We start from the raw sequence: 13,664 nt of genomic DNA on the forward strand, positions 1-13,664 counted from the left end.
CCAAGTGTTTCATGCAGGTACTTCCATAAGAAAATGTGTAAGTCAACTTACTTGTTCCATTGAGCTATCTCCAGAAGTCATTCGTTTCAACTCTGAAATACATTCCAAATGGTTTGGGGAATCATTACATAGCTCCTCAAGCTTCTCATCTCTTTGCAGTGCTGACGCACACACAGCAGAACTTTCTAGTCCAATTTCTTCTGTAGTTTGTAAATTAAGAGAACAGTGATTTCCTTCTTTGCTTTTAAGATCACCAAGAATGTGTGACTTTCCTTCCACCATCTCAGAAGAAGTACATGCTTTTTGATTCAAATCTCCAACCTGTTCTACTTTTTCTGAGTATCCACCGGCAAGCAGCTTGCAGAAAATATTTTCAAGTTGCAGTGGAAGGACTTGAGAGGTAATACCTCTTTTGCCTAGGTCATACTCCATTTGAGTTAATTCTCTCATCAATTCAAATGCTCCTGGAATCCTTTGGCTATGTTGATTTTGCTTCAGTATAGCAAGGAGAAGTTGAGACTTAAGATTTGCAATAGGATCATCTCTACTCTCTACTTTTAGTTCCGATGAACTACTAATGGGGGAAACTCCAGTATGGTCACTGATTTTAGAGTCACTGGGTATACCAGATGCTTCATTTACCAACTGTGACGTGCTAACCCTTTTAATTAAGTTTTGAATTAAAATCCTAGTGTCTACACAGGCTGAAGGTTCTTCAACCTCTTGAGGATTCCCATGACTTTCTTTCAACTTGCTTTTTAAGATACCCTTTACATCCTCAACAAATTCAGGAATCTGAGACTCCTTTTCTTGGGATCTTGGAGACAAGCCTTGCTCTTTTGGTGGCTGTTTCTCAATTCTTTCCTTCTCACTGTTAATTTCTAAGGATGAGTAGTCAGTATCTAAAGTGTTACTGGAGTTATCATTTCTTATTCCATTTCTACAGAGCTCTGACGGCACAAAATCAGTATTTTTTCCAAGGTCTTCCACATTTTTAAGAGGTAAGATTGAAAGTGTGGTTTCTTTATTTGCTGGTGTGAACTGAGGAATTTCGGTTCCTCCTTCTGAGATGCTTTCTTTAGTACAAAGATCATTACGTTGGACCATCTCATTTGGAGGCGAGTCTTCTTGGGAATGAGTTGACTTCTCTTCTGCATTATTAACTCTTGATTGTAAATGCTCTTTCATGGGAGGGGCAGCTATTAAAACACAGCTTGGGACATCTTCATTTGGTTTCGGCAGATCTTTTGCTTTTATATTTTTAGCACAATGTTTTAAATAAGTAAATAAATCAACCTCTTTTTCAGGTCCATCAATGAGTGAATGTTTCTCCATAAGTGTACTCCCTTCAGAGGATGGGATGTCTGAAGTAATGTCATCACTGATAACTTTGGAAACTGATGTGTCAAATATTTCTTCAAGGTTCTCAAACTGAACAGGACTGTTACCAGCCATTGTTTGTAGATTCTCTGGTTCATCTTCAAGAGCCACAGTTGATTTTTTAAGGCTTCCTTTCTGATTAAGTTCTTCACTGTTTGTGATTTGTGGAAATGGAAATGGACTATTAACTAGATCAAGACCATCCCTTGCACTTTTACTAGGCAAAAGTTCGAGATATTTATTTTCTTCTTCTATTCGACCTTCTACAAGCACTTCTCCTTTACTCAAGTATGTGTTCTGAATTGATGTTTCATCTTCTGTTGGTGCATCATTCTTTCCATCTCTCCCTTTAATAAGATCTCTTCCATTTCCTTCATGATCTTTGTCAGTGACAGAAGCTATGGGTGAGAAATGGCTTCCCTCAGCAGGTTCTCCTATTAAATCAGGCTCAGAATAAATGATTTTATCCAAAGATGAGTCATTTTTAGGTGTTACATTCTCAAAATACTGATCTCTACCTTTCACACAGTCAGTAGATTGTGGCTCTTGAATCATCTTAACCTCTGTGTTTGTTAGATTATCTAATTCAGAAGTTGAACTGATATTATTATTAGATGAAATATCTACAGAGCCAAAGGTTTTTTCAGATTCAGCATCTTTAATGGTAGGCAGCAATATATCCTTAAGTGTTATCTCATCATTCAACAGATTTTCTTTGCTTTTTCCAACAATCTCAGTTGTATATTCTGGAGCGTTGCTTCTTTCGGTAACTAAGCTACTCTTACTTGATTCCAGCTGTAAAACATTTGCACTTTGCTGTTTTTCTATAAAACTATAATCATGGTTTTTATCCAGCAGAATCTTTTTATTAATACTTTGACTTTCATCTTCGTTTTCCTTTTCACTTACAATGGAGGCACACAACTGGATATCCGTATCTTCAGTCTCATCTTGGCACCTGAGCCTTCTGTTCTCATCTCCCACTCCTCCTCCTCCTTCAACACCAGCATCGACATCACCATCGCCATGGTCATCAGCACCACCATCATCATCGTCATCATCCTGATCATTACTGTCACATATATAATCCCCGTAACTTTCTTCACTTTGCATAGAATCTAAATGATCAGTATCAGATTGAAATTCTTGTCCAGTTACATACTCTTCTTTTCTTCCTCTCCAACAGCCAGTGTCATCAAATTTTAATGAAGCACTGAAGCTCTCTTCCTTTCCTACAATTTCATAATCAGTCAAAGAGTCAGACTCATCACCTTCAAGGGTATTTGTGCATTCCCTTTCTAATATAGTTTCCAGAGACCGTCCGTTCACTTTCTCTGAGCTAAATGAATTTAAATGTATTCCTTCACCAGAATCTAATTCAGCTTTCTCAATACCTGTGAGAAAATCCTGAAGACACTGTGCTTTACCCCTCACACTTGAGCTACCAACTAGTCCCTCCTGGGGAACCACAGAATTTTCATTCCCTTTTGAAACATCATAAAAAACATCGCCCGGAGGAGTCACCCCATCATTTTCCTCTTGCAGTGTGTCATAGTCCTCAGGTTGCAGACCATCCTGATCATCACCTTCAAGCAGCAGAGAATCATGGTCATCATCTTCAAACAAGGGAGTATCGTAAAAGTTATCATCACTATCAGTGTCTGTTCCCGTGTCGCTCTTCTGACCATCCAGCAGCGACGTTTCATAGTCACCAGCACTGACGGTTTCTTCAAGCAATAGCATCCCACAAATAGGAGCTGCACAGGGGTACTCTTCTAATTCAGCCTCATTTTGCTCATCTTCAGGTTTCTGCTGAGAAGCGGTATGTATGTTTTCATCCTCACCAGAAGTATATGAAATGCATTCATCATTGTGATATTGTACTTGAGGATTACTACAACCAGTATTTAAAGCTTTCTGTCCAGAGTGCTCTCCCTGTAAACTAATGTTAATAGCTGCAATACCCAGAAACTGGTCTTGAAATTTTTCTCCCATTCTGTGATGCAATAACGTGGTTTGGTCATTGAATGACAATGTAGAGGTGTCACATTTATTTCCACTACTGTCTGGTGTGTGTGCATCATTAAAACCTCCCTGACTGTGCCTCAATCTGTCATGAGTTAACAATGCACTTAGTCTGGGTGAATAGTCAAAGGTAAGTGAATCCTTGTTTATATTATCTTCACTCTCTGTTTCATTGAAATTACAGAATCTACTTGTTTTTGATTTCACAATAGGATTTGTAATCAAATCACTTGCAAAGTTTTTAATGTCTTTAGGATGACTACATTCATTTGCACGGTCATTAGTTTCAACTTGAGTTTGATTTTCACAGTGTTCAAATATGCTTTCAGAGTCATGTCTAAGCACACTAACTTTTGGAAGTTCAGTCTGTGTTAAGTATGATACAGGATTGGGAACACGCACACTGGAGGAACTGTTAAGTTTATGATCAATTGATATTATATTTGCCGGGCTTTCTGTCTGACAAAATTCACTACTGATAACATTATTTCCCATTTCATGAAACTCTTCATCTATGGCACAGTTTTTATTTTCAGGGGTCTCTTCATGTTCAGGCTCTCTGCAATGACATTGATCAAAATGACCTGGTGAAACTGTACTTTCATCCTTTTCTTTACTTGGAGCATTATTAAGAAATACACCAGGGAAGCTTAAGACATCAAGACAATCTTTCATGGGTGTGTCCCCATGCAATTCTGTACTACAGCCTTCCAGTAACATACCAACAGCCTCACCCAAGTCTCCATCGTACAGCAAAAGCCTTTGCCCTGTGTTTGCATCCATATAGCTATTTATCATCAAATAAGATAGGAATAATTTTTTAGTTTGCTCTGAGCTCTGAGTTGCCACTGGCTCTTCTCCATCAAAAACGTCCTCTTCTTGCCTATAATCATGAACAGTGGATGGCTGGAATTTACAAAAAGAGAGCCATCTTCTGGCATTTTTACAAGTTTCTAAATCTCCTAAATCTGGCATTTTATCAGGCAGTATTATATTTTTTAAAATCAATGCTGTGTTATTATCTATAATCCCCAGCTGCTTAGCAACATCCAAACCAATGACTTGAGAACTTTCTGGAATGTAAAGAGCAGCTATTTTCTGCCTGCCATTCAGGATTTTGTAGGCCAATTCATTTGTAATCAACTCTTGCTGCAAGGACGACGATGTGGGAAATATTTCACCAGAGTGAGGCCAAATGAGGCCAACGTAGCCTCGCTGAGCCTCTAGTACCAGAAGAGCACTACTGGAAGTGATTAAGTCACACTGGACTGCTTCGTCTACGGTTAAACGTTTAGCAGGGTTCGAGTGGATGATTCCGCCGGTCTGAACCTGGTAGGTGAGAACACTGCTGGCAGTGTCTCTGTCAATCACCCCTTCTGCCACGGCTTCTTCAACAGTCATTCTCTCACCAGAGTTGCCATTGATCAGCCCTCCAGAAAGAAGCTGTGCCCCTAATAACCTAAACATGGTTTCACGGTCTATGAGACCTTCATGAGCTGCTCTTAAAATGCTTATGTTTCTTCCACATTTTAATGTTATTCTACCTCCTTCTTGTGGTCTCACAGGTAGAAGCCACATTCCAGTGTTTTCTTGTAAAATACTTCTTTGTACCATATCTATTAAAGACACCTTCTCAGAGGTGCAGGGGTCAATAAGATCTCTGCACATATTTTGTCTTTCCAGGACTTTAGAAAATAATGCAGAGGAAATCAAGTTCTGTTGGAAAGCCTTCTGTAGGGTCAACTGTTCTCCTGTGGCTGGAATAACCAGAAAGCCTGTAGAAAGCAGTATCTCAAGAACTTTGATGGCCATGGATTCTGATATCACACTCTGAGCCAGAGCATCTAGTACTGGAATTGTAGTAGATGACACAGCAGAAATAATCTCCTTAGCTTTATTTAGTTCTTGGAGTTGGCACAGAATTTGTTCATCAATAAGGCCATGACTTTCAGCATCTTTAAGATCAAAGCACTTTTTTAATTCTGGTGAAATTAGACCAGAAATCATTAGTTGTGTCTCAAGCAACCTAATTCCTGTGTCATAGTCAATGAGGCCTCTTAAAACTGCCTGAAAGATGGAAAGGACTTCTCCAGTTGTCTGATCAACGGTGCCTGCAATCACTTTATCCAGCTGAAAGGAAAATACAAAAAATTTCAGGTCAGTCTGTCATATGAGGGTGGGCAGAGTTTCATGCAACTTAGGTTTTGTTTTATTTTTTAATAAATAATACACTTCAACATAAAAGTCCTCTACTTACCAAGGTGCAGCAATGCTGTGAATGTTAGGCAGCTCAAATGCACAAGTGATCTATGTCAGTGATCTATTCAACAGCACAGGATGTGATAAAAGCTTTGAAAACAACATGCATCTGTGAATTGAAAACTTAATATCGTGTATATTAACAAGGTTAGTGAAGACACACAGAGTAGATGATGACAGTGAGAAAACAGAACACATACCTAGAAGGCAAATCATGCTTTCTGCACTTGGGTGAGATTAGAGTCTAGTGGCATGAAAGAGAGTATCAAACCCCATGCTATTGATGTTTACAGCATATGGACTTCTTCAAAGACAGTAAAAAACTAAGAAACCAGAAAAATTATTACATACCCCCAAAACATGACAAATTATGTGGAAAGTATTCCCGGGAGTAACAAAATTAAATATAAAGATAACTTTTTGAATATTGAAAATTATGTTGGGCATGTTGATATGTACTGTCAAGTTCAGAAAGTTTAAGTACCGCTCTAATTTTAAATGATTTGTTATATTTTAAGAAGATGCTAGGGCATCCTCACTATAACATATGGCCTTGTATTATGCAAATAAGTCTCATGGCTATCTCTGAAAATCAAACAAACTCCATAACACATCAATGTCATCTTTAGGGATGACTCACAGGCTCTTTTAAAAACATCATATTATATAATATCTAATATACTAGAAGAATGGCTTTTAAAGAGAAGAGTTAGAAAAATGAATGATATCTTTCTTTTACCATGCAAGGCAGAGATTAAGATGTCACAGAAACTGATGATCAGCATGTGTAAGACTGCATTTAATAAACACCAAGATCTCCAAACATTTAAATAAACTCCATTCATGTTTTATCCATGTACAAAATTCAGAGTTATTTCTTTATTACTGACATATATTTCCACAGCCATGCAATAAGACTAAGATTCGTGAAACAGCTTCACGTTTAAATAAACAACATTACCTTTTCCTCTACCTTTATATCTCCTGAGGTTTGTGATTCTTGCAGTTGTTTCAGAGATTCACTGAATAATAAATTATAACCTTCTTGAAGAGTTTTCACTTGTTTTTCCAGTTCACTTCTTTCTTCATCTGTCATTCTAAAATAACCAGAAAGTATGAAAAGGATAGCACAAGTCTTCAAGTGATAAAGATGATATATTCGGTTCGATAACTTTGCCACATGATTATAAAATAAAATACAACCTCACATACATATTTCTCAGCTCTTGGTATGACTGTATAGGAATCTTTGCCTGCCTGAGAAAAGCACTGAAGGAAAAGATGTAAACTATTAATAATATATTGGCACTTCTCTAACATACAAATTTCCAGAATAACAATCGCTATTATCTGACAGAATGAAAGACCCCATTGTTAGTCCTAAAACGGAAAAGGGACAATAAGGTACCATCTCTCAAGATGAAATTTGTTTTAACTTAAGGATAAATAAAGAGGAAATTTACAAGGAAATTAACCTGACTCTCTAATACAAAGTCATTCTGGAATAATCCTAAAGAGGTCATCCAAAAAGGGTTTAAGAAAAGGACAAATTCCTTCCTTGACTGAGGCATTGGTTGAAATATATGAGGTGCCATTTTGCAAAAAGTAGGACCAAAGTATGAGAAATCAGGCTGCCATAGGTCTCAGCTAAGAAAATTAAGAAGATATTACACATATTTTCCAAAAGGTAAGTAAGTCTCATAGAGTGCTACTTAGCATTAAGACTTAACTTGGAGACCTTATTCTATCCTTCACTAGCTATTAAACCATAAAACCTTTCTGAGCCTGTTTCTTTATTAATAATGTATGGGGATAGCAGGTACATTTCAGAGTTGTGGTAAAGACTAAAAGTGGCAGTTAATTAAGTTGCTAAGTTTATATTCCTTATGTTACCATATTAAGCAAAATGTGATTAGTTTGAGTTCCATTTTAAAAATCTCAATGAAAATTTTCCATCTTCTGCTTTGCTGAATGTTTTTATTAATAAGAACCCTTCCCCACTTTGAATCAAAGAGCTAATGACAACCAACATACTTGTCTCCATGTTTAGCCAAAAAAAGCTGCATGGTTTGAAGTGCTTCAGATAATTGTTCCTTCTTGGTTGATATTTCCTCACTGGATATCTGTAAGGTAAAGAAGTCACATTCAAACTCCCCTCTCAAAAGAACTAAACAACACTAGTTTTTAAAGAAACTAATCAAATTTTAATGAAGACCCAAATGATAGGCCTACTTTCTGGGTGACCCAAGTCAATAATCTATCAGTTATTAGTAATCTATAGGCCTGGATAAAAAAAGAGTACTTTATTTAGAATGCATGTTTAAGGAAACTCCTCTCTCTATCCTTAATGCCATCATTTTCATTAGGAAATAAACATACAACATTATAACGTTCTTAAATTTATACCAACCCAACCATTAATACAGGTGGCTTTAACACCCAGGTGGCCCGAGGTTCAGCACTGGCCCCACGTTATCCTTGTATTGATACATCATAGAACTCAAAAAGATACATGAATGTGGAACACGGCTTCCAAAGAGTATCTTCCTCCTTCTAGGTTCCTAGATACCATGCTCCTTTTGAAAAAATTATGGTGATCTGTAGGTATGCAGATCAAGAACAAATCATTTCTAGTGCTAAGACCCTCCTTTGTTAAAGTTGCCTGTGAAGGTTGGAGAAATAAAATTCCTCTGTTTGGGGGAAAGCAATAGGTCTTAACACTTTCTCCTAATCTCTCAGTGTTTCACTTCTGAATCTCTCATTTCAGAAATTAATTGCCATTCTTTTAAATGAGCAGAAATGAGAGGAAACAATGATCCAATGAAAAGATATATTTTTCCCCTGTGTATTCTATTTAGAGTCAACTTAAAATCTATTTTTCACAGTTACAGGTAATCATGAGGCCATACTGATTTTTGAAGAACACATGCACATCAAATTACCTTAAATTTCCTTTAACAAGAGATAATCAAGTGTTCTTAGAAAGTTATAATTAAGACTGCTATCTGCATTAAAAACGTATCTCTCTACTTTGATGTGGACCAGGTCTAAATCTGATCTAGTAATGTTTTGAAGCATTTAGAACCACAGAATTTGAAAATACCAAAGGTTTATAATCCACATTTCACAAAAGAAACTTGTTCTCCCAAGATATTTTATAAAGGTTTATGTCTTTATTTTAGTCATCTTCCTATTTGATGAGAAAACAAAAGGGAAGAATATATTTTAAATGAAATATATGCATTAAATTATTTTGAGGGTTTTTTGATTTAAAACACCAAATGTAAGTGCTTCCCAACTTCTCTTTTCTTCCACAATATATCATATATAGTGTATGTAAGTCTATGAGCTAATATAACTTTATTTCAATTAAATAATATTTCAAGTACATACTCAGGTCTGTACATTTCACCAAGAAAGATTCTCAGATAAGGTAGATTTGCCTGATCTCATAGACAAAATTAGACAAGACATTGACATTTTCCCCTATTTACTCATGTCAACAATGTCTGTTTTAACTGATGACAAGTACATACTGATGCAGAGCTATAAGGGGGAGCTAAATATTGAAATTAGATGATAGTCCATGAAATTTCCAAATGTGAGGCAAGAGGAGGAAGGCAATAGGAAAAATATTCCTTGAGAAAAGTGCTTATCTCGGTGGAAATTTATTTTTAAAAAATTCAGTAGCAATTCCAGTGCTATCACCAGCAGCAGTAGTACTAGAATTTAAACCTTAACCACCAATGTGCTAAGAGCTTCAAGTGGGTGCACTGCAATGGAGCACTAACATCTCACAAGCTGCAGCCTAATGCTGAGTAGTTGGGGAACAGAAGATAGCTCATAGGACTAAAGAATTCACTTGGGTAAGGGAAAGAAACTAGAATTTCCAGTGATTGACTTTAGATACTTCCTTATGAAATAAAAAAGATCCAGAAAAGCACAACTAATGTTAATACTCAAAAATGTTAATATCCCAGTTTGTATTTTCACTGTTCTTGAAACTTTGTTATGTTTACATCTTGATGATATGGAGTGCATGGATACTCAAACAGGATGACTCTGCTCTTCAGTAATTCTCATTACAATAACCAGGAAGCAGATATAACTATTAGGAAAAGCAGTATAACATATTAGTTTACTAAGAGTAGAGCCAATATATACAGTTTAGGTTTGGGAATCAGAGATACCTTCTTCTGCCACATACCAGCTTTGATTCCTTGGGCAAGTTACTTAGCCTCTCTGATCTTCATTATAATTGCCAATAAAAATGGAGAAAATTAAGGTAAAGAATTAAGGTAAAGACGTCCACTGTGTCAGGTGGACTATATCATCTCAGTAAAGTCTACCCACTATTATCAAACCAGGACCTCTGTGGATACCTTTTGGTTAGAGAAGGGAGATTTTCCAGCCTTCTCTCCATCTTTCAATGTCTTGCTGATATTTGACACCCATTTCTGCAATTCTTTGGCTTTATCAACATGCTCTTTCTTTTCTTCTTCCAGTGACTTCTGACAAGTGTGAGTGGTTAAAAAAAAGATACATTCCAGTAAATGAATGAGCTACAAACTGACCTCTCCATAGAAAACAAAAATGTCAAAATGTTTTTTCACCACACACAGGTTACTGAAATATTTTATTCATTCACTTAACCATGTTTACCATGTTATATAGCATATATATCTCCAGAATGTTTATAGTAGCAAAAAAAGCTGTGACAAACACTCTTTAGTGATCGGTCCAACCTCCCAGCTGTTCCATCAATATGACAAATTTAAAAATTCAACTTTATTCATGAGGCACTAGAAGATCTTTGAATTGCTGCCTTTGCATTAGCATTACAATCATGATTGTCTTAACAGAAAGGTATCAGAAAATGGGAAGAGGAAAGAATAGAAAATGTCTATAAACATAAGAAAAATACACAGAATGAAGAAAAATTCTTCCCCTCAAACACACAATGCATTCATAATGTTAGATTTTAATTCCAAAGTATTAACTAGAAATGAGAGATTGTGGTAAACATTTTAATACGTAAAGAAGGTCACTACTACAGGAAAATTCAAAGCTTTTTCATCTTTGGAAGCAATTCAAAACCCTGCAGCCTCATGGATGCGGGAATGAATTATTACCTTTCTCTTGATTCCACGGTGCTTTGTGAGGTGCTCTTTCAGTGAGTGCAATGTAGTCTTTACTAAATGAAAAACTAACACCAGGCTGGATCTATTCAGTGAAGGGGAATTTTAAAGAAATGACGCTGTGAACTTCTTGCAGTTCATCAAGCTTACGCCATATTCTAGGCAAAACATGTTTATTTCAGTGTGGGCAAGATTCAAAAAACTATTCTCAAAGCTACATGGAACCATTTTAAGGGCAGTAGCTCTTTTGCTATTTTAAATGTAAAAATTATTCTCTCTTCTGAGCACTAAGTAATTTCCAGCCCTCAAGAAGTAAACAGAGTATGTTACACACAATTTCCAGATGGCGTATTTAGTCGATGTCACCATGCTCTGGACAGATAGCATGAATCAGCCGGCATCACCCCTTGCACGGAGTTTTTAAACATGTCCTATCAAGAAGAATAGTAGAGGCTAGAAATTCCTGTTGTCAAGGGTTCTGACACTTCTAACAGTTTAAGTCCTGTGTAGAAATCAAAATCAGCTTTTTCTAAGGCTTCTTTATATGTCAACTTTCTTTTTGTCTGGGGACATATTATATTTCTGACATAGGACTTTTGATCTTTGAGTTTGGTAGCAATGAGGACATCTATAATACCTACTTGGAGAGCCTCTTCTATTGACAACCGAGAGTGAACCTGTGGCTCTATCAACCCCCCTGTCAAGTACTGAAATTCCAAACATCGGATTCCCATTTCCTTACTTATGATATTTGCATTCACAGCTTCCAACACTGACATCACTTTCTTAGTGACGGGATGGCCAATCCCTGTGATTACTAATTCACACTGTCGCAGTTGCTGGGCAAACCCCTCATCCACTAGGCCTCTGTGTAAAGCTTCGGCCACCCGGTACTTTTTGCCAGTAAGAGGATCAATGATCCCCCCTGTACTGACTTGGGCTTCCAGGCATCTGAGTGCAGTAATCCGATCAACCAAATTTCTACGGGAGGCCTTTAGCACAGAGATCCTTTCCCCACTAGCAGTCAGCCAATACCCTGCAATAGGACTATGCAGATCCTTCTTGGGAACTACCCGACAGAGCAAAGAATCAGCAAGTTCTGTAAGTGTGATGAGCCCTTCCTGATACTTCTTGACCATGGCTTTGTCAACTGTCCCCTGCTCGATAGCCTCATTAATATTGAACTGTAATCCCGTTTTAGTATCAGTCAGCATATGAGAAGGATGCCCATAGGATTCAAAAAATGTGGCTTCCTTCCACTGATATTGCTGCCTTGAAAGTTCTAGATATATATTTTTTTCAATGAGGTTTCTCTGGAAAGCCTCATATGCAGTCAGTTCGGCTCCTGTTTTGATATCCACTACAGAAATTTTATGAGTTTTCTCTACGTTGAGATTGGAAATGTTCCTCTCCCCAAATGGAAACAGAAGGCACTGGCAATCTATATCAAATACACACATTTGCAATAATTCTGAGTAATATAGGGCTTGCCTGTTATTGGGATTAGGAAAAACTCTTGTGTTGCTGGAGGGCTCGTGTAAAAACTGTAAGATGGCATTATTTAATAACCCTTGCTGCAGAGCAATCTCTGGAGGAACACGGATGCCTCTCACAGGGTCAATGACGCCCCCACTGGCAATCTGCGCCTCCAAGATATGTTTGCCTTTTTGTCGGTCAAGCATTCTATTTTCCATAGCTTGAAACACTGACAACGTCTTAGAAGAATGTGAATATCCCACAGCTGCCTTCTCTGCCTCAAGAAGCCTAACTCTAAATTCAGAGTCAACAACTCCTTTCAGAACCGCATCTTCAACAGAATACGTCTGACCTGAAACGGGATCGATTATAAAACCTGTTGCAGCCTGAGCCTCTAAAAACGCCAAAGCCATCATTTTGTCTATTATGATTCTCTTGGCTGCGGAGGAAAATGAAATCTTTTCTTTTGTAGAGTCTAGGTAAAGCCCTGCAATTGAGGTGGCTTTTGTCAAAAACTTGCTAAGAGTTCTCTGAACTTCTTCAACAGTCTTAAGACCAAGTCGCAGCTGCTCGATCGTTCTCATGTCCAGAAGCTTAGCTTCAACCAACTGCCTGGCAGTCACACTGTGCCTGAGCCCCTGGAATGTAAACTCATCATCCCTAACTGAACACGCATGATCGCCATCAAAGTTCTGGAACGTGTCTGTTTCTAAGCCCTTCTTAAGGAAATCTCTCTTGAGTCCACCAGACGTTCTGTACCCTTCAAGCATCCATTCTTCGGCACTTGGAACTGGATTCTTTTCTTGTTTTAAGATTGTGACTTCCGTATGCATCTCACACTGCTTGTTCTTAGCTATCTGTAACAGGAATTCGTAAGATGTTAAAAGTCACCTAAAGAACATTATTTCACTTCACCCATTCTCAATCCAAACATACTTCCTTGGATTACAAAAATGAGATAAGTGAAGAGAAGAAAAACTTTCAAACCAAGGTGGGATCATGAATAATATTATTTTGAGAGTCTGAAGTTTACTTTAGACAACAATGAAAGGTATTAAAATGGTATGTTTAAAAAAGATTGGGATGAAATTTAGCCACAGAATATGTTAGATGTTAAGGTTAACTGCTTGGTGCTTCTAGCATTTTTATAGTCATATTTTTCAAAACATATTTCCTCAGATAGAACAGTATACCCGCTACATCTATGTGTTTAATCTCAAACATTCAAAAATTAAAGAATGATAATTTATAATAAGGATTCCGGTAAATCACTAGAAACATTACAGCGTTATTTTCCTGTCGGAACTACAAAGAGCCGATCACATTAAAAATTGTGAAAAATTTAGTCTAGGAAAGAAAGGAAACAACAGAGGAAACCTGACATTA

At 37.3% G+C, this 13,664-nt stretch overlaps 1 protein-coding gene across 4 annotated transcripts in view; it reads right to left on the reverse strand.

The window, feature by feature from the left end:
- DST (dystonin) overlaps positions 1–13,664 on the reverse strand; it is a 441,573-nt gene that overhangs the window by 133,169 nt on the left and 294,740 nt on the right. For 2 of the 4 annotated variants that reach the window (XM_045543787.1, XM_045543784.1), the window contains 3 exons: positions 10,047–10,175; positions 7,699–7,787; positions 6,626–6,761 (listed from right to left, as the gene is read on the reverse strand). In XM_045543787.1, coding sequence (XP_045399743.1) covers positions 6,626–6,761; positions 7,699–7,787; positions 10,047–10,175 — 354 coding nt within the window. Of the gene's footprint in view, positions 1–51; positions 5,536–6,625; positions 6,762–7,698; positions 7,788–10,046; positions 10,176–10,287; positions 13,136–13,664 lie in introns of those variants that run through there. The other 2 variants (XM_045543786.1, XM_045543785.1) reach the window with 2 other exon arrangements.

Source organism: Lemur catta, chromosome 2 (assembly GCF_020740605.2).
Source record: "Lemur catta isolate mLemCat1 chromosome 2, mLemCat1.pri, whole genome shotgun sequence".
Lineage (NCBI taxonomy): Eukaryota > Metazoa > Chordata > Mammalia > Primates > Lemuridae > Lemur > Lemur catta.